This window comes from Cibotium barometz, chromosome 20, assembly GCF_041138505.1.
Source record: "Cibotium barometz isolate CiBa-2024 chromosome 20, ASM4113850v1, whole genome shotgun sequence".
Taxonomy (NCBI): Eukaryota; Viridiplantae; Streptophyta; class Polypodiopsida; order Cyatheales; family Cibotiaceae; genus Cibotium; species Cibotium barometz.
The window spans coordinates 51,375,738-51,402,918 of NC_141065.1; the positions used below are offsets into that span (position 1 = coordinate 51,375,738).

General features: G+C 46.5%; 1 protein-coding gene across 1 annotated transcript; it reads left to right on the forward strand.

The window, feature by feature from the left end:
* LOC147628001 (haloacid dehalogenase-like hydrolase domain-containing protein Sgpp) lies at positions 1-26,631 on the forward strand. Its single transcript, XM_086815191.1, has 5 exons — positions 1-35; positions 25,044-25,168; positions 25,611-25,765; positions 25,862-26,123; positions 26,251-26,631. The coding sequence occupies exons 2-5, from the start codon at positions 25,052-25,054 to the stop codon at positions 26,425-26,427; spliced, it is 711 nt and encodes a 236-aa protein (XP_086671317.1). The 5' UTR covers positions 1-35; positions 25,044-25,051; the 3' UTR covers positions 26,428-26,631.
* The last annotated feature ends 550 nt before the right edge of the window (positions 26,632-27,181 follow it).

Genomic DNA, 27,181 nt, shown 5'->3' on the forward strand with positions numbered 1-27,181 from the left:
CACACACTCAGAGCTCGAGGCTTTCTACACAAGAGGTAAGCGTTATTTTGCACTCTTTCAATCCCTTCTGATCCAATACAACATGGCTTCTCCACTCTTTCAATCCATATAATCAAACACAACATGCCTTGCTATGCTAAAGAATAGGCTGAAGATCGGGGAGAAAGAAAGAAAGAAAGTTATATTAACGTCTACGGAAGACCCCAAGGGCCTATGAGGCCAAAAGTAATACAATGGTACCATGGATATACCGAGCCATGGAAAACTGAAAGAAAAAGTAAAATGAAAACATCTGTCAATACATGTGATCAACAATAGATGATCTTTGTGTAGAGTGAGATATGCTGTGATCAGCTAATGACGATACCCGCCTCGGCCAGGCCTTTGTGATGGAGAGAGAGAGAGAGAGAGAGAGAGAGAGAGAGAGAGAGAGAGTTATATTAACATCTACAAAAGGCCAACATGACCTACGAAACAAATAAATAACATGAAGATTATGGGGTCTTAAGCCAAAATTTCTGGTCCACAAGAGAAAGAGAGAGAGGAAAAAGGAGGGAGGAGGGAGGAGGAGGAGGAGGCTGAAGGTCGGGGGTAGAGAGAGAGAGGAGAGGAAAGGAGGAGGAGGAGGTGGAGGAAGGAGGAGGAAGGGAGGGATGGTGGAATTCTTTTAGCCTTTTGATGAAGATGAAATTCCTTTTCTGGATTTCTTTTGAAGTCTTCGTCCAAGTCACAACCAGATTGTTTATATTAATTCTTTCTATCCGAAGTAGTGCAATCGCTGAACCAGCTACCTTGTGTGTGTGTGTGTGTGTGTGTGTGTGTGTGTTATCTTTGGTTCTAGCCTTCATCATGGCTGAGTTTTCCCTTCACCTTTGGAAAAGTGATAGAGAGACTCAGTTGGATGGTTTATCTATGAAGATTTTTCTACTAGGGTGACATATCTTTATGCACAAGCCTACACCTGCTCTTGGGTACTGATAAGGTCAGTAGGGATGCCATAGCACAAAGCCTTTGCTATGCATGATGGAGCTTTTATGAGTCGACTCTCATGGAATCAAGATCACATTTTGTTTAGTTTGGGAAATAACATGAACTGGTTATAGACATTTTGCTGATGTATTCTTTAGCCATGTCAAGTTTGTGGCAATCGTAGTGTTGCCTTTGTGATCTCACCACACTGGCTGCAATCCTGTCTTCCCACTAGTGATATTTTGATGGTAGTCGGCTGGGCTTCATAAATAGCAAGTCATATGAAACTCACGGCTGTCCCAAATGGAAGGATCTCTTCCAGCTGGTTGAGTTGAATTGCAAGCAGAGAGGAATTGGCTAGGTAACTTGGCTCCCTGCCCCCATGCTTATAGCCAAGCCTGACGTATATCCCTATCCTTGGCATTGTACTCACTGTCCATCTTTCCTGTCATTACAGGTCTCACATTCAAGCCGTTTGATTCTAGCATGTTCACATGCATGTAATGATACTTTCATAACATCCTATCTTTTCTGATTTGAAATAGGGGTGGAGGCCAAAGCCTCTGCTGCACCATCAGTCTGAATTTTAAATTCAGCACAGATCAGTAGTGCCACCACTTTTGAATCACTGCAAGCAACTTCTGGCTGCCAGCGCGGCCTCCCCTGGCCATTGTTTTTGTGGAGCATATGCCATAGCCAAGCTTTGAGTATATGCCATGAATATAGGTAGAAAAACGCTCAACTCGGTGCCTGCTTGTGGCCATGGGATGGCCGTGCTGCTGCCCCAATCTTGCCACCACTAGTATCAGGGAGCATTGCAGTGACGACTCAAGTAGCAGGTTCATCTGTATGACAATGGTGAAGATGGTATAATCATTGTGGCAGACAGCTGCCATGAGCCTAGCACACAGTGTCGCCAAAGTTTGAATCAATACTATCGAACATCATGCTCGTGAGCTCATTGTCCTTCTACAAGAAATTGGCCTCTGCGTATCGCTTTCATCCTTGCAAGCCTGGAAATGTTGGGACATCATGTTGCCCATAAGTCGTCAAGGGTGTGAATCTATCCAGGTCTTAACACTACCGGCAAGTCACATACATATATCACAGGCAAGTGGAAAAGCTCTGAGAGAACTGTTTTTTTTTCTCCCCAAGAAACGATCCTTCTATATCTGACAAGAGGCATGATACAACACTGTCTATGACACTAAGAAAACTAAAAAATGAAGGGGGGGCTCCCTCCATGGCTGGTCACACTTGGAGGGAGGCTACAGCAGAGGGGGAGGGAGCGGGGGAAAGCCAACAGGTTATGGGTTGGAAAGAAGTGAAAGGTTAGGAAAATATTTTAGGGTAGATGGAAAGGGTCGTGAAGACCTGGTGTTGTGTAGCTCCTTGGGCCTTATGTGACCTAGAAACGATGAAGGGAAGGGTGTGCTTCTATAAGGAAAAAGCAACCCCAAAAAAAACTTTAGGCCTTGTGTTTTTAAAAAAAATAATAATAAAAATAGGCCTCACTTAGCTTTTCTAAAAGCTTAACCCACGTTTCTCTTAAAAAAAATGCCTTAAATTTTTTTGTTTTTTGTTTTTGCTAAAAACAGCATAGCTTTCTTTTTTCTCAATGCCACCTACCTGATGCCCTCTCCAGCCTGTTTACTCTTGGCTGGTTACCTTGCACAAGCAACATCATTGTGCAAGCATCACCTTAGCATGAGCATGGTGGGATTTAGAGTCTCTTATGTGTGTATCCGTCTCTGTGTGTATCCATCGTGTACGTTGTGTGGCGGCTGGGTGATGCCTCTACTACACCACCAGCAGGCACACAAGAAAGAAAAGTAAAGGGATCAGAACTAGAGGACACTGAAATCCCAGCGCCAAGGGCACCAACCAACTCAACAACTGTCCCTAGCCCTCCAACTGACCCAATGGGACACTTCAACACTCTCCCAACCTCCCTTTCTGGTCCAGTTGCCTCCTCTCGCTGTCCTCCCAGGTCAGCTCTGAACTTTCACTTAGAAGCCTTTCCTGACCTCAACTGACATTCAGTTGACCAGAATCCACTCCAGCTGACACCAATCTGCTCTAATTCTGCTTCTGAATGGCTTCACTTGTCCCCAGTCAGAAATCTGTCCTCCAGGCTCCTTTGCAATCCTCCAATGTCAGCTGACCTCTCTGTCACACCCCCAAGAACTCCCTGGACACTTTGCTGACCTCCCTCTGACTCTCTTCTGACTAAACTCGGCTGAATTTTGTCTCAGCAATCTGATACAGAACCGGTTGACTCAGATGCTTCAACTGAGACAGAAACTTCCTCCTTTGTGTCCTCTGACTTCTGCGGGCCCTTAGGCAACATCAAACTGATCAAGATATCACACTATTGACTCTCTGCTGATAGCTGCTGGCCCACAGCTGACTCCAACCTGCCTATTCCCTCAAAGCCGACTAAACTGACTCATCTGACTCGGGTTTCTTCTCCTGTGCGTCAGCTAGCTCTTCTATACCCTCTAGACACTCAAACCAAACAAAAACCTACCTTGTGGACACTCAACTGACTTTAACCTGACCACCGAAACATCATTTAGACTGCAAACCTGTCTAATTGTTGATTGCTTGATAGTAGACTGCGCAGACTGTCAGACTTGGATCACAAACATTTCTCACCCACTCAAACAAGCCAGGGCAAGCCCTCTACATCATCATCTGATCATCCTGATGTCCAGCTGACACAAAAACGACTCTGTACCTTTTCAACAAATGCCGACTGAGTCAACACCGACTCAGAAACAGCTTCCCCAATCTCTAGACTGACACATACAGGCCTCTATCCTCAAGAACTCAACCCAAATAACACTTTCATCACAAAAAACATTACGACAACAGATAATATCCAAACTCCCTGTCAGCTTGAGATTGACAAAAAAACAGTGTCTCAACAGCCCTGAAACATGGGGCTCAGACAAGATATGGAAACACCAAGAAAACAGAGAGATTCTTTAGGAACCAGCATCAAAAGTCTTTGCAGCCTGACACTACAAGTCTCCTCCTTCAAATGCACCAAGGAACAGTTGGGCAAATGTTGATTTGGTCCAAGTCTCTAATAGAGCTGCATCTTAGGGATCCTAGGGAAGTTGGAACACACCTCCTACAAGATCCTCTGCTTCCCCTGCATTCTCTGCTCTGGACGCTTCCTCACACTGTACTATCTTTTTGTCTGCAAAACTTCAACACGTGCAGTAACTCACTTCATTGCGTCTACTCAGCTCTCTGGTGGTGGCTCTCAGCCACTGCTCTTGTCTATTCTCCAAAAACTCTTCCTTTTTTTTTCTTGAACTCGCGTCGCCATCCTTGATTCTTCTGGAATGCATCACCGCTCGGTTTCCTTGGGTCACCATACGCTCTCTATTTTCATTTTGCATATCTGAGCTTATCCACTTTGATCACCACGTGTCATTTTTTTCCATTGTGGATTCACACCACATCATCATTCATACATTGCTTTCATCTACACACCATGTTTGGGTTGGGCCTAGGATTCCCCTCAAAACGTGTACCCTTGTTTGTGTACCCACGTGTGTGTGTATGTGAACATCCCCTAAAAGGGCTAAGTGTGTTAGTGTGTGTGAACCCACCCTTAGGTGTGGATAAGATAAGTGTGCCTTGTGTCACTTGTCTAGTATGTGTGTGTGATTCCCTTGAGACAAACGATAAGGCTTACAACCTACAAAAGCATGTACTTGGTATAAGCTTCCACACTTCAATCATATCAATAGAGTAGTCATAGAGTTGTGCATATACTCTCTCTCTCTATGCACACACACATCACGGATGGATATCTTCCATCCTCCATAGCTTCTTTTCTGTGCTAACACTAATACTGATAAATGGTGTTAGAGCTAGGTTTAGCTCACTCTAGGGTTTCTACAAGTACGCATCTTCGCCTTGCTAACGTCTGTCAAGAGCTGCCCACCAACTGATTGTCCTTGTCGCCACCGGTTCCACTTCCCACTTTGCTGCTCACATGTTCATCACCGCCTGGATCTTCTCGCCAATAGCTAGTCCTATTCGCCAATTCTATCATTGTCCAACCACTTTGCTCACCCCACCATCAACAAGTGCACATCGTCATAACCTTCTGCCTACGCCTCGTAATGTCATCATCACTTGTAGCTTCTATCACCCACCTTCAATCGCCAACACTTTGCTCACTCAACCACGTCAACGACTGCCCCGTGCCACTTCCGCCCTGCGTTGGCCAACTTGTGCTGCACCGCCTTCTCTAGCCCCTGCAAAAGTGAATTTGGGGGTTCTAAAATTAGGGCAAAATTTGCCTAATTACTACAAATTGAAAAATTTGGGGCCTTTTCAAATTGAAGCCTCCTTCGACACATTGAAGACATTCTGGGTCCTTTGCCCTGGCGCCGGGGCCTAAGAAGACTAGCCAAGCATCAATTGCTTGGCCACACATTCGTAAATGACATCTTCATTGACACATCACCAGCTTTGGAAGTTTCTAAACTTCCATTCTCTGTGTTTATGTGTGAGTGTCGTGGATCCTCTACTTGGGTCATCCCCCGAAAAAGATTTGTAATAAGTGCTCGTCATTTATGTCAATTTTTAAATGTATTTGTACCGTTGTGTGTTATAAAAGGCTCTAGTACTTCAATTTATCCCTGTTTTGAGGCGCCCGACGGGTGCTCAGGGGGGGAGGGGGGGGGGCGGTGGGGCGCAAGTAGTTTAGGATGGTTGACATATATCATGTGTGGTCAAGCCGCTTATCAGGCTTGGCATGAGAGTCGAGGTGTTGGCCATTGCGATCTTTTGAATCACGTGTGCAATTGTATTATTGTGGGCCCAAATCGCCATAGAGATGAAGGTCAATCCTTATAACACCACCTTGACTCCGAATGGGGGTTTGTTGGAATTCGGAATCTCTTATGTGAGTATCCGTCTGTGTGTGTGTACCCATCGTGTATGTGTACCCCTGTTTGTGTTCTGTGTGTGAACAACCCCTAAAAGGCTAAGTGTGTTAGTGTGTGTGAACCCACCCTTGGGTGTGGATTAAGAATGTGTCACTTGTCTAGTATGTGATTCCCTTCAGTCAAAATATAAGGCATACAGCCTACAACATGTACTCAGTGTAACCTTCTACACCATAATCATATCAATAGAATAGTTATTGAGTGACTTGAGTCGTACATATACTCTCTCTCTCTCTTCAAGTACTCTCTCTCTCTCTCTCTCTCTCTCTCTCTCTGTGTGTGTGTGCACACGCACAGCATGTATATCTGCCATCCTCCATAGCTGCTGTTCTATGCTAACCTAATGCCAATAGGGCACATACATGATCTCCTTTCTTGCATGCAAAACTGCCTGTTTTGCTGCCGGCCTATGCACCCTCTGCTACCAACCTGTGCGCCCTGCATTCAAGCATGGCCTGGTTGCCATAATGGCTGCATGGCCTGCACATACTGCCCGAGTACTCTCTGGCTGCCGCCTCCAGGCCCATCATATGGGCCGTTGCCTGTGTGCGCACAGAAACAGCAGCAGTTTCGAGCTGCTCTTTGGCCATGCTTTGGCACAAGGGCTGGCTGGGGCTGGCTTTGCCGCCTTGGCTGGGCCACCCTATTCGCCCCCTCTGTCGCCTCTTTATGGGCAGCACGGCTCTCCCTTTGTTTCACACAAAGACCACCCATCACCCCGGCTGTTCTCTGATGAGATAAAAAGCCTATGGGTACCTTGTCTCATGATTACAACATGGACAAAAATGCAGCCCAAAGGATATCATGATTACCTTCATACTTGAGACACAACCAAGGGCAAAAAGCTAGAGTTTCATTGACAAATGACCTGCAGTCCAGCCTTCACCATAGGTGCGTTTTTCCCTTTCAGGCTTTCTGTGACCTCTGCACATCCATGCAAAGGTTCCATGGCTTTCATTACAAATTCAGCCTGCATGAGGGTCCTTTCTCTCTACAGCCTCCATGCCTCGGGTTCTGGCACTTGTTAGTAGATACACGCTTTGATACCAATGTGAGGTCTCCATAGATCACGCCGAAGGATCATTTGATCTAGAACCGAAACCCTAACGAGGTTTCATAGACCCGACATCATACGCATCGCATGACCGCGATAGATTGTGACAAGCAACTCACCACCCGACCATAGGTTCAGTGCCTTGAACCACCCCCGAGCCTAAGGTTTGATTGCCGTGAACCTACTTGGTACCGATGGCCGCAATTCAGCGTCCCATACCACTAGGCTGAACCACCCTCGACAAAAAATGGCACCACGAACAGCAAGAAACTTTGCTTGGCTCCGAATCCCCACACAAGTGTGCAGTGAAGTTGTGAACTCCATGAATAAGATGATGAGCTGCTGGACACACCACACCCATTATCCCCAACAGTGGACTGTCAACACATCATGTCCCAAAAGCCTCGAACAAAGAACTTGGAACTCAAACAGTCCAATCCCTGTACTTTGTATAGCTCCCCTTGTTGGCTATTGCCATTGTAAGGCTTCATGCTATTATAAAAGGTGACCTGGCGCCTCAAAGCTCCACATCATACTCCTAGGGAAGCTTGGTGAGGATAAATGTAACATGCGGAAGCTTTGTGGTCGAATCGGTAACTTCAATGCTCAGAATTCAGCAATCTTTCACGACGAATATAATGCCCAAAACTAAAGTAGATGTGCAGAAAAGAGAGAGAGAGAGAGAGAGAGAGAGAGAGAGAGAGAGAGAGAGAGAAATGAAATGATATATTAACGTCTCTAAGAGGCCATAATGGCCTATGAGACCAAAACTGAGAGTACATATGAAGTTGGTGTCTCATCGAAGAGAACAACTAAATGAGACTAAAAAGTACAATAAATTGATTGTCCTATAGTTATAAGAACAGAACTGTAAGACTTCGAGATGATACTGGGTAGAAAATACTGGAAAATACTGAAAAATGTATATCAGGTAGATCCATGTATGCTGATCAGTTGAAGTGTTGCCCTCTCCTTAGATCAAGTATCTCCGCCATGGGACTGTCTAGAATGGAGAGGTCGTAGAAGCGAGGTAGGCGCCTCCGATGCTGAGCAATAATGGCTCTGATCTGGTGATGGTGTGAGGATGCCGTGGTCGGGATCCTCGTGGGCGTGGCCGACGAGCACGACATAAGATAACTGCTCTATTAGTGGTGACTCTCTGGGAGCGCGGTCGGTGCCCTGATGGCCCAATGGAGGAGGTATCAAGAGGTGTGTGGGCTGGGTTGCTGGTGCTGGTGCTGAAGAAATTTGTCAGGGTTCTCTGAAGAGAGAGAGAGAGAGAGAGAGAGAGAGAGAGAGAGAGAGAGAGAGAGAGAGCGTCTACTAAAGACCCAATGGGCCTATGAGACCAAAGAGGGAGGGAGAAGAGGACACAAAATCGGGTCCCAAATACCCTCTGTAGGGCCCCCACCACGAATGGTGCATTTGCTTTATTAGAATGACTGCAAAAATTCAATTTAGTATTAAAGTTATCAAACAATGCCCTCCAAAAATAACTGGTAAACTTGGCATCTCGGTGTGACACTATGGTTCTAGGGATCCCGCCAATCGGGTACCAATGCCGAATGAACAAATGGGCAACATCTTTGGCAGTCACATTGGCCCTGTATGGGATAAGCATAACAAATTTGCTAAATCTATCAACAATAGTCAAGCACTGAGTACTAGGAGGCAGATTCGTGACAAAGTCCATCGATATATCTTGGAAAGGTCCTTTGGGAATTGGTAAAGGTTTTAACAATCCTAGCTTCTTCCCGCGAGGAGCTTTCATTTTTTGATAGATGTCACATTGTTGCACATGTGCAAACACATCTCGCCTCATTCTTGGCCAATAATATTGCCTTTCTAACTTCTCCAGAGTCGAATTCATGTCCCGGTGACCACTAGTGACGGCGTCATGGGCGTCATGGAGAATAGTTGCTCGAAACGACTTCATGACACAAAGTTGGCCTTTGTAGAAAAACCAACCATCACGTATCAAAAAGTGGCATGGTCTTGTGGCATCCAATGCCTGTTCCCAATGTGTAATGAATTCCTTGGAATCTGTGTACGTGTGCTTCCTGTCATCTAGTCCCGTATCAACAAGGTCAAGTCTAATGGTCTGAATCAAATCACTTCTCTCTTCCTGCGCAAAGCATTGGCCATGGGATTGGCCTTCCCTGGAAGGTACTCAATTATACCACCAAATTACTGGAAGATCTGGCTCCAACGATACTGACGGTCACTCCACTGTGCACTTGGCATTGTCTAAACCCAATATAATGCCTGATGGTCAGTGTGAATCTCAAATTCTCGGCCATAGGAAATGCTTCCAATGTTTTAAGGCTTGAATAATTGCTAGGAGTTCTCAATTGTAGACCGAGTAACTCTTTTCCGTAGTTAGTAACTTACGAGACATGTAAGCTACCGGATGGCCATTCTGTTGTAATACACCTCCAATTGCGATGTTACTCGCATCGGTGATCACTTGGAACGACTTGTCCCATGAGGCAAGCGCTAGACAAGGCACTTCTGACAAAGCCACTTGAGGTTCTTGAGTGCCTCCAACGCCCGTGGAGTCATTCAAATCCGCTACCTTCTAGTCTTGACACCCTTTAGGAGATCGATGAGATCTACCGAGAGGTCAGAAAACTTTTCTATGTGGGTGGAGTATGCCTGGCATATACCCACAAAGGATCTGATGTCATATGCAGTCTGTGGTACTTTCCAATTGACAATCTCAACCACCTTGGCTGGATCAAGTCGGATGCCCTCGGCATTGATAATGTATCCAAGGTAGTGAACCTTGAACAAATAAAATTCCGACTTCTTCTCATTGATGTAGAGCTCGTTACTTTCCAACAACTTCAGGACTTTCTCCACATCAATGTCATGCTGCTTAACGGTAGCTGAAAATACTAGTATGTCGTCTAGAAATATGAACACACAATTTCCTATTAAGTCCTTGAACACACGCATCATCGTGCGGTTGAATGTGGTTGGGGCTTTCGTCAAGCCAAAAGGCATGACCACAAATTCATAGTGAGCCCGTTATGTGCGGAAGGTTGTCTTGGGGATGTTCCCCTCAACAATCCTTTCCTGGTGGTACCCACTCTTCAAGTCCAATTTTGAGAACACCTTGGCTCCATTCAGCCTCTCTAGAATGTAATCTATTCGAGGCATCGGGAACTTACTCTTGATAGTCCGTTTATTGAGTGCATGATAATCGACACACAATCAAGACGACCCATCCTTCTTCCTGACAAATAGGATTGGTGCTGCAAATGGCCACACATTGGGACGTATGAAGCCAGATTGTAACAATTCTTGGAGTGGGCGGTTCAATTCCGATTCCATTGCCTTGGAAAGGTGGTATGGAAACTTGCTCGGGGGATTCGAGCTTGGAAGGAGGTCTTTTCTGTGGTCCTCCGGTCTGGGGAGGGAGGTTGTCCTGAAGAAAAATCTTCTGGAACTTGTCATGGAGAGCATGGTACTTCTCAGAAGCACTGGCCACCGTCTGGGTAGTCTAGATGATTCCGGCTATTCTCGAAAGTGTGCCTATCCCAATCGATATCTAGTTGGAACTTATGAAACCACTGAATTTTGAGAATTATGTCTGCTTCTACAAGAGGGGTAACCATAAAATTATGCATAAATTCTATGCCCTGAATGACTAACTTAGCACTCTGAGCTTCAAACTTGATGCTCATCGTCTCATCGTCATGCCTGTGCTAAATCCCTCAACTTTCTTGTCCACTGAAGTCAAGACAAAACATGCACGCCCAACGGCCTATTCCGTGACCACATCCTCCGTGTTGCCGCTATCAAACAAGATGATGACTCTCTAGCCACCTATGTAGCCAAATTCGTTGCGCTCATACTCCTGGTCATGGATGCTCTTTTTCTTATCTTCGAGCTTCTGGCTAACGATTGCACCAACCGAAGCATTGGGATCCGAAGAACTAGGGACAACCGCTGGGGTCTGTGCGGGAGTTGGGCTCACCACAGAAGTCGTGGAGGTTGGGGTGGTTGTCTGTGGAGTGGTAGTCTTCTTAGGGCACTCCCTAGAAGTGTGTCCTTTTGTATGACAAAAGAAACACCTACCCTCCTCCTTGTACCGAGCTATCTCCTTAGCACTCAATTTACCAGTGGTCTTGCTTGCCTGAGCTTTCTGGTCTGGAGTAAGCTTGGGCACATTGGTCGAGTTCTTGGAGCCAGAAGCTCCTATGCTCTGTCGTGGGGAAGACCCCATCTGGTTTTGGCCTTTTCTCCCTGAGGCAGTTGACTTGGGAGTGGCAAGCTGGGAAGTCTTGGGCTTTCTGCCATTGTGCTTCATTTCAGCACTCTCTGCAAGCGAGAGTGCGTCTTCGAAGGTGGTTGGCCTAAAAATACGCACCTCCCACTGGATTTGCGTGTAAAGGCCATAAAGGAACTGCCCTTTCTTGTCCTTGTTAGATAAGCCCAATTACAAACATAAGGTTGAAATTTTATTTGCAAACTGAAGGACTAGTTGTGCGTTTTGATGCGCTCTCGTAAACTCGTCTTTGAGTTGCTCAAGGTAATAGGGCGGTAGAAATTGCTGCTTAAGGTCAAGGGCAAACTCGTCCCAAACATAAGCCGCCATACCTAATCTGGTGTGGGCAATAGTCCGTTGGGTCCACCAAGGAATGGCCTCACCTTCCAAGTACCAACTAGCCAAGATCACTCTGTCAGTATCACTTTTTCTAATTGCGACAAAATAAGCTTCAAATTGATGCAACCAAGAATGGAGAGTTATGGGGTCGTGTTTACCATTGTACTTACTGAAGTGCATTTTCTTGGGAAAATGACTCGAGGAAGCCATTGCTGTCATTCTTGTGTATAAAGCCACAAGGTATCTTTCGTATTCCACACGCGTCGCCTGGTGTCTTCTTGTATAGTAGCACGGGATGTTGCCGCACAGTCTTCCATCTGTTGAATTTCCATTGCTTGCATTTGCAACTCGAGCATCAAACTCGTCTACAGTTGTATCCCTTCAAAAGGGTCATGTTGTATAGGATCTGGAATCTGGAAACGGAAGAAGAGAGATGAGGATACGAAAAAAGAGGGCCTGGAGAACGGGTGCGCTCTTCCAGGGCCAAGATCTGTGCCTTCTACTCTTCCAATTTGGTACCCTGTTCTGCGATTGCTCATATCGTTTTATTAAAACCCTAAGATCTCTCTAGATAATCATCATGCATAAACATGCATAAACCAAGCATTAACTCATCCACCCAACCACATGTTCCATACCACCAAGAGGTATGACTCCAATCTAGCAACACTCAGCTCTAGTATGAAATGGCAAGAGAGTAGATACAATCCTCTACACAAGAGAACATCCCTTGAGTGTGCCCCATGCCCCTATTATATAGGAGGGCCCTCAAGTGACTCTTGACTCTCCATTTCCCATGTGTGACCCTTGGATGCCTGACCCTAACCTCAACCCTTAAGGTTAGCCCTAACCCATGCTCCACTAGAGCTTGTTCCCATGCTTCCATGCTCACAAACCTAATGTGGATTAGCCTCCTAGTATATGCACATAACATACTTCTCCTTCTATATAATAGGGGCATGGGGCACACTCAAGGGATGTTCTCTTGTGTAGAGGATTGTATCTACTCTCTTGCCATTTCATACTAGAGCTGAGTGCTGTTGGGTACTTCATTGTAATTCATGTGTACATTCCTTGGGTGCCTGACCCTAACCTCAGCCCTTAAGATTAGTCCTAACCCATGCTCCACTAGAGCTTGTTTCCACGCTCCCATGCGCACAAGCCTAATGGGGGTTAGCCTCCTAGTATATGCACATAACACATCTGCTGGAACATCTCCTGTACACTCATGTCTGCCGCCCTCGAAGGACTGCCTGGTGCACTTTGTTCCGAAGGTTGTCGTTCTCTCTCGTCATCGTGGCTCACCATAGCAGGAAAAAGCACTTCCTTTCTAGAGCACAATCTGACCATCCACTATGTGTGTGGGAGACTTTAAACCAACCATCCTTCTAGGGACAGGAGTCACACCGAAAGGGGTGGTCCACCGGAGTCTAGAAACCAACCACACAAGCAAGAAAAAAATTTTCTTCTCTTTTTTTGTTTTTTTTTTTTTTGCTGAATCTTCACACTTGCAAAAGACTCTGATACCAATGTAACGTGCAGAAGCTTCGTGGTCACATCGGTAACTTCAATGCTCAGAATTCAGCAATCTTTCATGATGAGTATAACGCACAAAACTGAAGTAGATGTGCAGAAAATAGAGAGAGAGAGAGTGAGAAAGAAAGAAAGAAAGAAAGAAAGAAAGAAAGAAAGAAAGCTGTATTAACGTCTACTAGAGGCTGAACTCGACCTATGAGACAAATCAATGTACAACTGTCAATGTCTTCTGGATGTCCAGAAAAAAAAAGGACAAAATGAACATGAAATAAACTATGAAAGTACTGAGCTAGTGGGGGGGTGTGATGGATGGAGCACTATTGCTAGAGGCTGAGTATGCAACCTATATGCGTAGGGTATACAAGAATGCAATGCAGATCTGTCTAGCTCCAACCAGTACCATAATGGGGGTGTAATATGTGATACATAGGCGATGGCGAGGCAAAAATACCTCGGAGCATGATCTCCGGGTGTGAGTGTAAGTTAGCTAGCCGCTTCTGGATACGGTGCTGATGTCGAGCTCGTATCTTTGTGATCTCCCTCTGATGTAGTCTGGGAGTCTGGTAGCCTGGTGCTCTCGGTCTCCGTCTGGCTCGGAGGTCCGTAGCGCGTTGAAGTGTAACCCCCTCCTGTGTCAGGGTAGGCACTGAAATAGATCTCGGGAAGAAATCAGTGAGCTGGAGCTGTCGCCCACCTCTCCCTGTGGTATGAGTCCGAAGCAGTGTCTCTCTGTGGCACTGTGTCTCTAGCAAGAACTGGCCAAATCTGCGCTGGTCTGCGGACTCCATGATCTGGCGGAGTGAGGGATGTCCACTGAAGATGGTGGTGTATCTCTCTCTAATGACACTATATGCTTTGCATCTGCATACATAATGTTCCTCACTCTCAACCTCCTCCTGGCATAGTCTGCATATCCTCTCTGCTCTGGGGATCCGTGCTGCCCTACCTGCCTCAATCTCAAGGTGGTGTGATGACACTCTGAGCTGGCCAATCGCCACTCGGGCACTGTGAGGCATGTACACATCCATGTATCCAGGTCTCTGTATGAATCCATCCGCTGAGATACGCATAAACTGATCTCTGTGTAGTATAGCATCTTCGGCGGTAGAGGCTGACTGGGTGTAATCCAAGTCTCTTGAGTGTATTGCTGCCATAAATCCTGCCGAAGGACTCTGTTCCTCTCATTGTGAGAGAGCTGGATGTGTGGTGCATGTATATCATATTGGAAAGGTGGCAGGTGATCTATGGCAAGACCATGCTGACTGAGCCATTGTATCATCTGTGAATACCATGATCTCCTATCTCCACTCTCTGCGAGCTGCTTGGACGCCTCAAAAGCTATGTGAGAGTCGATCTGATGGCATATCTCTGATCCTTTGTATGAAGCAGATCGTCTGGAAGAGGGCCTCGACTAGCATAGGAGGTGCAGCAAACTCCGTCCGGACAATGTCATGTAGGACGGAGGGTTTGCTGCGGCGGTGAGAGCATGAGAATCTAAGGCCTCTCTATCTGAGACCATGTGGAGGTGGCGAGCCCAGGTGCCCATACTGCTGCAGCATACATCAAAGCAGGGGTGACTAGTGTGTCAAACAACCACCCCTTCGTGCGGGGCTCCTGGAAGTGTGCCTGGTGACAGTGTCTCTCTAGCATGGCTAGAGCTGCATACCCTCGTGTGAGTCTATCCCTGGCTGCCTATGCCATAGTAAATCTTCCTGGCGGAGTTGTAAATGTAATCCCCAGGTACACATATGAGTCTACCACCTCTACCTGTCCTCCTGCTAGTGTGAAGATGGCCTGTCGTCGAACCGGCCCTGAGGTGTGGAAAATCATGGCCTTGGTTTTCCCAAGGTTCACTATAAGCCCCCTTTGTGTGCAGAAGTCGTCGAGTGCATGGAGATGGTGCTGTAGTCCCATCTGCGACTCAGAGACCAGAATAATATCATCTGCATATAGCATAGTGTGGAATGTGGTACCTGAGATGTCTACCTCGTTCCCACCACCGTGACCAATGAAGTCAGCCACCTCATCGATGTATAGTCCAAATAGTGTAGGAGAGAGTGGGCATCCTTGCTTCACACCTATGGTGCTAGCAATAACATCAGATAGCCCCTCGGGGCATCGTATGCGCCCGAGGACCTGCTCATATAAAGCATAGATGCCCCAAACCATCTCTGATGGGATCCCCAATGACTGTAGGCGCTAGAAGAGTCTCTCTCGTGGCACCGTGTCAAATGCTTTGTGGAAATCCACAAAGCAGCAGTATAATCTCCTCTCCCGCGCCCTAGCTTGGTCAATCCAGCCTGCCCTGGTGCTCGTAGTCAATCCAGCCTGCCCTGGTGCTCGTAGTCCCTCCTCTGCATATGAGCTCAACTCTGCCTCGAGCATTGTGCCATAAAGTTTGACCAATCATGATAGTCCTGTAGTTGCTGGGTCTAGCATGTCTCCCGCTTTGTGGAGAGGCACGATGGTGTGCATAGTCCACTCAGCTCGTAGGCCCTCCACTAGTGCCCTATTAAAGAGGTGAGCAACAAAGGGTCCCAGTGTGTCAGCTGCATAAATAAGATGCTCACTCTGTATACTTGTGTGGTCAGTCGATCTCCCATGCTGTAACCGGCGGATAGCTCTCTCTACCATCGAGGCGGTAAAGAAAGTAGAGGTGGTAGGGCGGGACTCCTGTGGCTGTGGTATGGGCGGCTGCTGAGGGATATGGTAGAGGCTCGTTGCATATGTGTGCCATGTGTGTGAATCCTCAATCGGGGTACGAGGGCGGGGCTCTCTCATCCTGCGCCATGCAGTGGCTGCATCTCTGCTCATGAGTAGGTGGTATATATCCCAGTACTGTGCCTCATATGCACGCCTCTTACGGCGTGTGAGGGTCCTCATCTGTCGGCTCGCCTGTCTCTGTGTAATGGTCCCCAATGCTCTCTGGGCACGGAGGTGTCTATATAGCTCTCTGCACTTATCATCATACCACCAATTTTGGGGCATGCTCCCAGATCTATCTGTGTGTGCAATGTGTTATGATGGGGGAAGCTGCGGGTGGCGGCCGTATGTAGTAGAGATGACAGCTGGGTGGTGAGTGTGCCTAGAGGTGACAGGGGATCCATCTGGAGTAGCCCGTCATATACATGATGCTCATATATGTCTACCAAGTCATGGGTGAAGTAGAAAGTCGTATGCGATGCCTGTGTGGGCTGTGTGGGTGCTGGTGTGGAGCTCGTTAGTGACAGTAAGAGGTACGTGTGATCTGCACCAATAGGACAGGGGGGGGATGGTGAAAGATGTCACTGCCTGTGTGGTCTCCATGGACCCCATGATGTAGTCCACTGTGCTCCCCCCCCCCCTAATCGTGTGGAAAGCATGTCAGTGCTCCTGAATCTTGCCACTGTCTCATCCTGTTATAAATGACGAGATGGTGTCGCGCTCCCAGCTCAAGTAAGTGATGACCATATCTGGTGTTATCCGGACCCTGCAAGCTCCCGTGTCCTCCACCTCTAGTGTGTGCATCACCTCGGGGTGCTCAAAATCATAAATGTCGCATTGTCGGCTCTGTCCGTGCATTGAAGTCCCCCATAAGGAGGACTCCCCCCCAGGTTGGAGTAGTGTATGATCTCATTTGAGACTCTCCCAATGGCCCTGTGTCCTCCTCCTCCCCTCTACTCTCCTCCTCTGCTGTCATGGCATATCTCGATCCTCTAGGAGAGAAGTAGCATAGAGCAATGTATAACACCCTGTTTGCTGAGAGCTGCAGTCTAATCCACATGTATCTAGCCTCCTAGTCACGTGCTACCACCTGTAGGTGCTCCTGTAGCTCTCGCTTGAAAAGTACCGCTATACCTCTAGATCCTCTCGATGTGCTCTGCCGTGTGGTCCCCCTGTATGTAAACTCCCACTGATAGCCCTCTACTTTGGGTAGCCCCCTCTCTCTAAGTAGTATGATGTCCCGTCCCTCCATGACCTCCTCCATCCTCCCGGGATGTGTCCAAAGTGCTCCATTGCAGTTCCAAACTGCTATGTGTATCTGTGAATCTGGATCCTCCATAGCCGATGTCCCATAGGCTGCCTAGCGCTAATCGGTGGCCTTGCCATCGATGACGACACGGCCATCGTGATAGAATGCTCTCTTGCCCTCTTTCCGGGCCTGTAGGACTCTCGGCATGCATGTTTTCTTGTGTTCTATCTGCATCCTTGTAAGGTCATCATCCAAATAGATGGGATCTCCCTATAATCCTCGTAGAATCACCCTCTTCCTCATGAAGGTGACCCTCTCCGTCTCTCTTGCAAACTGTAGGATGAGGGCTTGCTTGCGTGTTGAGTCTTTCCCGGCTCTCCATGCTTTGGTAAAGGGGAGAGGGTCCTCTTCCCTGTAGTTGAGCTTCGTGCATAGAAGCTTTCCATTTTTCTCGGGAGTGGAGTCGGGTGTCTCGGCTATACCTGTGACTCGAATGTTGAGGCGGCGGGCCTGCCTCATCTTCTCCTTCTCAATGGTGGTGTGAATGATTTGGTGTTCTTCCCTTTGAGTCTCCTCCCTCACTTCTTTACGGATGTTCTTCTTCACCACTTCAACCCATCCTGACTGCTTGGCTTCGAGTTCTCCCTCCATGTCCTTTGTGATCTCCTTGGACATCTCTTCTTTGATGGCTGTGAGAGTGTTGTCATTGGTCTCCCCTTCTTCCTTCTCGGTGTTCTTGACAGCTACGAGTTTCACTTTCAATGCACTCACCTCCTCCTTGAGTGCCGTGTTCTCTTGTTCAAGGTCCATGACCTGTGCTTCGAGGGCCATGATGTGCCGGTGTAATTTGTTCTCCACCTCATTGAGGTTGGAAACGGATGTCTTCTTGTTCTCCTTGATTAGTGCCTTCATTGCCGTCTCGAGGGCCTCGAGCTTCTCTTGGAGACTCGGAGCCATTCGTCGAGATTACTCTGCAGCGCTTCCCACATGCAGGGAGGAGAGAGAGAAATGAAATGATATATTAACATCTCTAAGAAACCATAATGGCCTATGAGACCAAAACTGAAAATACATCTGAAGTTGGTGTCTTATCAAAGAGAACAACTAAATGAGACTAAAAAGTACAATAAACTGATTGTCCTACAGTTATAAGAACATAACTGTAAGACTCCGAGATGATACTTGGTAGAAAATACTGGAAAATATTGAAAAATGTATATCAGGTAGATCCATGTATGCTGATCAGTTGAAGTGTTGCCCTCTCCTTAGATCAAGTATCTCCGCCATGGGGTTGTCTAGAATGGAGAGGTTGTAGAAGCGAGGTAGGCGCCTCCAATGCCGAGAAATAATGGCTCTGATCTGGCGATGGTGAGGATGCCGTGGTCGGGATCCTGGTGGGCGTGGCCGACGAGCACGACATAAGATAACTGCTCTATCAGTGGTGACGCCCTGGGACCGTGGTCGGTGCCCTGATGGCCCAATGGAGGAGGTATCAGGAGGTGTGTGGGCTGGGTTGCTGGTGCTGGTGCCGAAGAAATCTGACAGGGTCCTCTGTCTAGGTACATCATGGCTCGGCCTCGTGTCTGCCAAGAGGGTCTCTCTATGTCTCCTGAGCTCAAGTAGAAACAATCCCAGGCATCTCTGATCCTCAAACTCCATGACCCTGCGTAACGGCCCAAAACCCTCTCGGAAGAGGCAGTGATATCTCCCTCGAATCTCATAATAGACTGTACATCGGCAAATGTAGTGTTCCTTTGTCTCTACCTCCTGGTAGCATAGCTGACAAATGCGGTCATCCAAGATCTGATGCACATATCGCCCTGTCTCAATCCGCAGCTGGTGTGATGAGATCCGGATCTGTCCAATGGCACAACGTATCCCATGTGATAGGTGTACATCCATGTACGTCAAGCGGGTGATAAAATCATCCGGTGAGAGGTGTAGAAAATGGCTCTTGTAATGAGCCATTTTCGTGCCTAAGGACTCAAGGGGGCTAGTCCATGTCCTCTCTGTGTCCACTCTGATGATATCCATCCTGATCACGCGGTTTTGCTCCGAGCGGTGAGATCCAAAAATGGACAATCCAGACTGTACTGAAAGGGTGGTAGTAACTCTATCCGCAAACCATGTAGGTCAAACCATGATCTCATCTGAGCGTACCAACAATGAGTATCTCCATCCTCTGCCAACTGTAGGGATGAGGTCAATGCCAATCGGGAGTACCTCTGCAGAGGGAGCTCCCATAGCCGCTGTAAAAAGGTAACTGCCTGGAATAGGGCCTCGGTTACTACTGGTGGGGCACCTAGCTCAGCCCGAACAATCTCATGTGGTACTGCTAATTTGCTCCGAATCATGCGGGCAATCATCATAATTAGTGGTCTCTCCATTTGCCTCCATCTCTCATCTGTCCCTCTCTGAGATCTGTGATGTATATTGGGCCCCCAAATTGGAGCTCCGTACAGGAGGGTCGGTGTGACAAGCGTATCAAATAGCCACAATTTGGTGCATAGCTCTTGAAACTGTATGTGTGCACACTGCCTCTCAAGTGTCCCCAAGGCTGGATGCCCTCGAGCTAATCTAGCTCCTGCTGCCTCCTTCAGGGAGAAACGCGGTCCTGTGAAAGTAACTCCCAAGTAGACATATGACCTGACGTACTCTACCGGCTCCCCTTGGAAAGTGAACTGAGGCTCTCATCTCGTCACCCATGCCTGTGTGGTGTTAAACACCATAACCTTGGTTTTCCCAAGGTTCACTGTCAGATCTCTATCCGCACAGAAAGCCTGTAATGCATCCAGGTGTCTCTGTAATCCCTCCGAAGAGTCTGAGATTAGAACAATATCATCAGCATATAACAAGATGGGTATCAACACCCCTGCAAGTCATGCCCCTGGGTCTCCCAATCTGTCTACATAATCAGAGACCGCATCAATGTACAGTCCAAAAAGGGTGGGCGATAGCGGGCATCCCTGCTTCATCCCTATCGTGCTGGTCGCCCTATCATATAGTCCGCCTAGAGCTCGGACTCAGCTTGCCACAGACTCATACAAAGCATATATTCCCCACTGCATATCCTCGGGTACCTCAATGTCATGCAATCTGTGCATAAGCCTGGCACGTGGTACGGTATCAAAGGCTTTGCGGAAGTCCACAAAGCAACAGTATATCCTTCTCTTCTATGTCCTGTCCTCTTCAATAAGTGCCCGAAGTGTCAGTATGTGATCCAAGGTAGTAAATCCTCTCCTGAAGCCAGCCTGTCCATGTGCTCGATGACCATGCCTCTCTGCCCATCGGCTCAAATATAGAGCCATATAATTTGGAAAAGTAATGACCAATCATGATCGTCCTGTAGTTGCCTGGTACCATGGGGTCTCGATTGCAAGCATCACAATAAATCAAGAAATCAAGTTTTATCAGAGGAACACTGAGTTGCTGATAAGAAGAGTCCCTTTCGCTCGCACAGTGAAGGAGATTCTCCAACGATATGGAACAGAGTTCCGTGTGCAGGGGATCGCCCTTGCAGCATTGCAAGAAGCCTCCGAGGCTTACCTTGTTGGGCTTTTTGAAGACACCAATGTCCTTGCAATACATGCAAAGAGGATTACCATATCTGCCAAGGACATGCAACTAGCTCGGCGCATTCGAGGTGAGCGAGACACGATCTAGAGATCTTAGATGGTAACCTTTTTGCGACAAAGGCCTCCTAGGTCTTTAGATGAGGCTGACCGAACAACCTATTATGTGGAACAAGCTCATTAGGGTGAGGCTGGTCGGTCACTTGGTGCATCTCGTTATATGCATCCATTCAGCATCTTAGGGGCTTTCGCATTCGTATTGATCAGATTGATGCATCTATTCCGCATGAGTGGCTTTCTGGGACCTTTCACGGAGACTATCATCCGAGTTGGCTTGGAGTTTTTTCGAGGATAGGCATACCTCTGCAGGTCATTGCTCTCCCGGGCCAGGAGGCTACAGACTGCATCATTTACTCTATCATGCCTGGAGGGAGATTGAGGAGATGTAGTATGGAGGAGATCATCCTAGATACTAGACTTAGTCCAGTGAGTTTTGTTGGATGTCAATGAAGTAAGTGTATTTGAATGCAAAGAATTATAGAAGATACTTGATTCATTTCAAGATGTATTTCCTAAGGAACTGCCATCGGGCTTACCACCTGAAAGGGCAGTAGATCATTGTATTGACCTGATCCCTGGTGCTCATCCTGTTAGTATTCCACCTTACAAGATAAGCCGAGCTGAGGAAGATGAGTTGGCTAAACAACTCAAAGATTATCTGAGGATGGGCCAGATCCGTCCAAGTAAATCACCTTGGGGTGCACGTGTGTTGCTTAGGAGAAAGAAGGACAACACTTGGAGAATGTGTATAGAGATTGAACAAGTTGATAATTAAGAACCGTTATCCTCTCCCTAGATCAGATGACCTGATTGACCGGTTAGCAGGAGCGAAATATTTCACGAAGATAGATTTACGTACTGGCTATCACCAGATACGTATTCATAAAAGGCATGTCGAAAGAACCGCCTTTTGGACTAGGTATGGCCATTACGAGTTTCTCGTATTACCTTTTGGGTTAACCAATGCTCCAGCCACTTTCCAGCAAATGATGAACGATCTTTTTCGTGAACATTTGGAAAAATTTGTGGTTGTGTTCTTGGATGATATTTTGATCTATAGTCGTACTCTTGAGGATCATGTTAGACACCTCACGATTGTCTTATCTATTTTAAGACAGAATCGACTATATGCTAAGTTAAGTAAATGTGAGTTTTTTATGACAGACATCATTTACTTGGAACACAAGATCTCTAGAGATGGATTGAGCATTGACTATGACCGAGTTCAGAAGGTTCTGGACTGGCCTATACCATGAACAGTGAAACAACTTCGTTCTTTTCTCGGTTTTGTTGTTTTTCTTCGGAAATCTGTGCGGGAGTACTCTTAGCTCACACTACCGATGACCGACTTGTTGAAAGGTCGTGGACGTAAGTCAAATCAGCCTATCACTTGGAATAACGATCTGGATATGGCCTTCAGACTTTTGAAAGATAAGTCAAGGAAGCGCCTATCTTAGCATTACCCGATCCTAGTCGGCCTTATGTTCTTGAAACTGATGCTAGTGACTATGCCATCGGGGTTGCTCTATTTCAAGATGGTAGACCTGTTGCTTTTGAGAAAAAAAAGCTAGACGACACTCAATCTCGTTGGCCAACCCTTGAGAAGGAGCTTTATGCTGTGATTCACGCTCTCAAGGTTTGGAGACATTATTTATATGGCTCCAAGTTTGTAGTATTAACTGATCATCAGCAGTCAATCAAGTATGTGTGTGATGCGGATGATTTGAGAGGAAGGAAAGCTCGTTGGGTTGCGTTAATGCAAGATTTTGATTTTGAGATTCGTTATCGAAAAGGGTTTCCAAGTATGGACGGGCGGACGCCCAAGTGTGGACGCCCGATGACCGGCCAAGAGCCTATAAAAGGATGGCCAAGGTTAGTCATTAGTCATATAGAGTCTCGCGTGACTTCGTGAGAGCTCTATGGTCAGGAGCCTGGATCTAGTGTAGACGTGCACCTGCTTCATGCAGCCGAGGCCGGCAGCAATCTCGAGGCCTGCGAGGGTAGCTTCGTGGCGGTATGGGACGTCACGAGGTAGAGATTGGTCGGTACGTCCATCTAGTTAGCTCAGCTCGTGGCTCGGTGGGGACAGCCAAGTCTTGTGGGTTTGCCCACGGCTGTCGAGGTTGGGAGGTGAGTGAGTCAAGCTTGCACCCCCTTCTTGTTTGTTTGTTTTGTTTGTAGGTTTCGAGTCTCGTATTAGGAGCGTTTTACGAGATCCTATGGGGATTTGACACACCTAGACCTTTGGCATAATGATTAGTCCTATCTTGACTTTGGATCCATGTGGTATGGCTGTTTGGGGTCAACATGGATTCGACCACAAGTGGCAGACCTATTGCACCTCGGCAAGCTATATATACAACCCTAGCATAGCCCTATTTGGGGTCAACACGGACTCAACCACACTAAAACTGGGAGAATTTTAGGGAATTGGGAACATTAGGGGGAAATGGCAAAGTGGGGCAGATTTGTAGATGGGAATATGGGGAAATAGAAAAAAATCAGAGGAAGTTGTAGGAGTCTGAAAACAAATAGGAGAATAGGCAGAATTATGGGGAATTTGAGCGATTCAAGGGAAATTGGGAAAAGTGGGCGAAATGGGGCCAGGTTGGCTTTTGAAAATTTGGGGAAAATTGGGAGAATTGTAAAAAGTTATGGAATTCAGATTTTTCTTTTGAGGCTTTTTAGAGATTTAGAGCAATTTGGGAAGATTAGGATTTAAGGATTTCAGAATGGAAGAAATATGAAGGAAAGGAAAAAGAATAAGAATAAGGAAAAGAAGAAGAAAGAAGTAGAAAAGAGAAGAAGAAGAAGAAGAAGAAGACGAGGAAGAGGATAGGGGGAGGAGGAGCAGGAGAGGCCTGATAAGCAAGAGGTCACAAGTACGAGTGAGTCTGGATCAACTTAAGTGCAAAAGTGCAGGAGGGAAAAACACTAGCTGTTTGGCACTTGTCCAAGCACCTCTCATATTAATTAGAGCCTTGATATGCTTATCATTGTCTCTCTATAATTACAATTAAGTGTCTTATTATCTTTCTTTATTAATCATGGATATCATGCTTTGCTTTGATCCTCAGATCTATTTTTGAATGAAAGAACACGGAATGTGGAGCACCACACGAACGGAGGCGCAGCACGCTTCCGGAAGGTGGCCAACAACGCACCCCCCCCCCCCCCTCTGAAAACCCGAAGATCCTGTGAGACCACCAATAAAGGTGGGGGATCAGGGGAGACCAAGGGCATTTTGTCCTCTATAGAGGGGTTAATTTGACCCCAACACCCCCCTGGATCCGAAGCCCGAAGCTGAGCAGGAGTTGACAAGGCTCTGATACCACGAAAGAATGTGGAACAGGAGTTGACAAGGCTCTGATACCACGAAAGAATGCGGAATGTGGAGCACCACGCGAACAGAGGCGCAGCACGTGGAAGGCGGCCAACAACTGGCTGGGTCCCCCCCACTTGAAGATCCCATGAGATCACCAATAAAGGTGGGGGATGAGGGGAGACCAAGGGCATTTTCCCTATATAGAGGGGTTAATTTGACCCCAACCCACTATGTGGGATAATAGACTGCCACATGGCAGCGTGAGAAGTGGAGGGAAAGAATCCAGTCCAACATTGAAGTCCCAAGACACGTTTGAAATGGTTCGATAGATTCTGAACAGGTACTGAACGTAGGTACAGTATTGAGGGGTTCCACACACGTTTGAATCCTACCATGATACATAACACATTTAGACTGCAAATTCGGGCTCACCCCAAGCAATCCCCTGTGTGGAATTTGGAACCACACTTTTCCAAACCCCAAGTGAAGCTCCTACACACTGAGGGTGGCCACAGCAGAGCCCGCAACCTTTTACCTTAGTCATGTGCATCAGCACTTGGAATGTGCTTGGTTTAGGGGGGAAACTCCCAGCCACAATCATAAAAAAATGATTGTTCAGGATAAGCTACAGAGAGCCTTGATTGAGGCGTTGACATGCTCTTGATCCAGGAGCATTATCTCACTGTGGGCCACAACTTGACATGGCAGTAAGATTCTCTCTAGGCACAGGCACACTTATTGGTCCCCTGGCTTGGCCCCTTGGGCAACCAGTTGGAGTTTGCTCCTAACAAAAATGACTTGTAAAAAGAAACTGGTTGTATGTGTTCTCATTTTTACAACCAAAGTTTGGAAGTGACCACGAGAGCTGTGAAAGTGTATGGAAATACTTGCATTGTGTGCTCCAAATGAGCTTTAACATAAATCAAGATATCAGGGCAATGTGTCCATTTTTGCAGTTTTGTAAACCTAGTGTGTTCTTTACACCAGGAAAAGTCATGGGGATTCCTTTTCCAGCAGGGGAATCTCTTAAAGCTGTACTTTTTGATGTCGATGGAACTCTCTGTGATTCCGACCCGTTACATTACCTGTCATTCCGGGAAATGCTGCAAGAGGTATGCTCTGCCACCATGTCGGACCCATATATGATATGTGAAAAGGGTTTCTATTTTTGCTGATAGACCAGAGACATCATTGAATTGAAATGTATGATATCAACTGAGTGCACATGAGATGGCTATTTTATTTACTTATCATGTGTATATTTATGGGAGACGTATTGTTATAAGCCTATAGTGTAGTTAGCTTACAGCAGAGGTGTCTCTAAAATGAATGTATACATAGGTGTCAAATATACCTGTATGTATACATAAGTGCTTTCAACATATGCCCATGGATGGGTGGCCTCTGGAACCCCCCCTCCTCCGGGGGTTCGTCAGATGTTAAAAGTGACGGCGGGTAGACTCGCAAAAACATGTATAGCAGACATGATGCAGGTGATATGGGATTATTTAAAGAATTGAGGCCTAATAGTTCAAGTGACATTGTTGCCTTTAGGTAGGGTTTCAAGGGGGAGTACCCATTACAGAAGAGTTTTTTATAAACAATATATCCGGTGGGGAGAATCTTTACCTTGGTGCCAAACTTTTCCCTGATTGGGATCAGGATAGACGTGATGAGTTTCTTCGTGACAAAGAAGCTCGATTTCGCAGGTAAGAAACGACTTTTTGCACATGTTCTAAAATCTTGTAGTGCCTCATGGATGCATCACAAACTATTAAGTGGTCGGATTTCGGTGCATTATTAAGCCTTGCAGCAAAGCAGCTGAAGCCTGTAGAGGGCTTGGATGCTCTTTGCCACTGGATAGAAAAGAGTGGTCTTAAGCGTGCTGCTGTGACGAATGCACCCCGCGAGAATGCAGAGCTTATGATATCCATACTTGGTCTCTCAAACTTCTTTGAGGTGGTGATTGTGGGAGGTGAATGTGAGAGGTCGAAGCCATTCCCGGATCCATATCAAAAGGCTCTCAAGCATTTTGGGCTTTTATCTGATCAAGCCTTTGTGCTAGAGGTAATGGTTGATTGCAAATCTCTTGTGCATATCCTATGCATGTGGCATCTTTGTTGCTCACTTTGTTTGCTGTGCTAATATATGGAGATAATTTATTCATTTATGTACTTCTGTTTACACTGGACAGGACTCTGCGACTGGGCTTAGAGCAGCAGTTGCTGCAGAAATCGCAGCCGTTGGGGTGGCCACCAGAAATCCAGAAGAGTCTCTCATTCAGGCAGGTGCTACGTTTGTCATTAGCGATTTCAAAGATACTAAACTGTGGAATGCTTTAGGGACCCAACCTGAAAATCCCATAAGCTAGGCGATCAACCTGAAAAGCCCATAAGATAGATGATGAAGCTGGACTTAGTTGTGAGATTTTTCAGTCATACCAAGGATTATATACCTTTAACTTATACCAATTGCAAAGAATAATCAATGCCGGATTCCATTCTCTATGCTTTGATACTACATAACCAGTATATTACTGGTCATTCAAAGCATCAAGTAAAATTGTGCATCACCTGCTATTCTTCTTCAAAGGTGTTCTTTTGTTCCCCTCCACAGAAGCTGGTTTATGCTAATCTTTCTTTCTTGAGTACTGCCTAACATGATGATTATATCGTTGTCACTTTTCAAGCAATGACGACATTTGATCCTCTCCCCCCCCGCCCAAAAAAAAAACTAGGCAGATGGTGTCATTTATTCTTTCACAACTGTTAAGTCTTTTATGACTCTCTCATGTTTGTTTTACTTCTTGATAACAGAGCTTCTGGCTGTAGTGCCTTTTTCCTCCTTTTCCATTTTTGATAGTCAACATATCATTAGTCCAGTTGTGCTAGATATGTGCTTGCTTGAGCCATAGTCTATCCAAACAACATTGGGTAAGAACCCTAGTCATCTTCCATTCTATCACACTAAAAATAGTGCAAAATGTCAATCCCACCCCAAAAGGTTTGACTCTTCTTTTGGTCTACCGTCTTTACACCAAAAGCGGGAGGGTTCGACAGGGCAATTTTTCCTTTCATTTGAAAGGATAGTCATCCCAAAACTATCATCTGCCACAACTTGGTGCT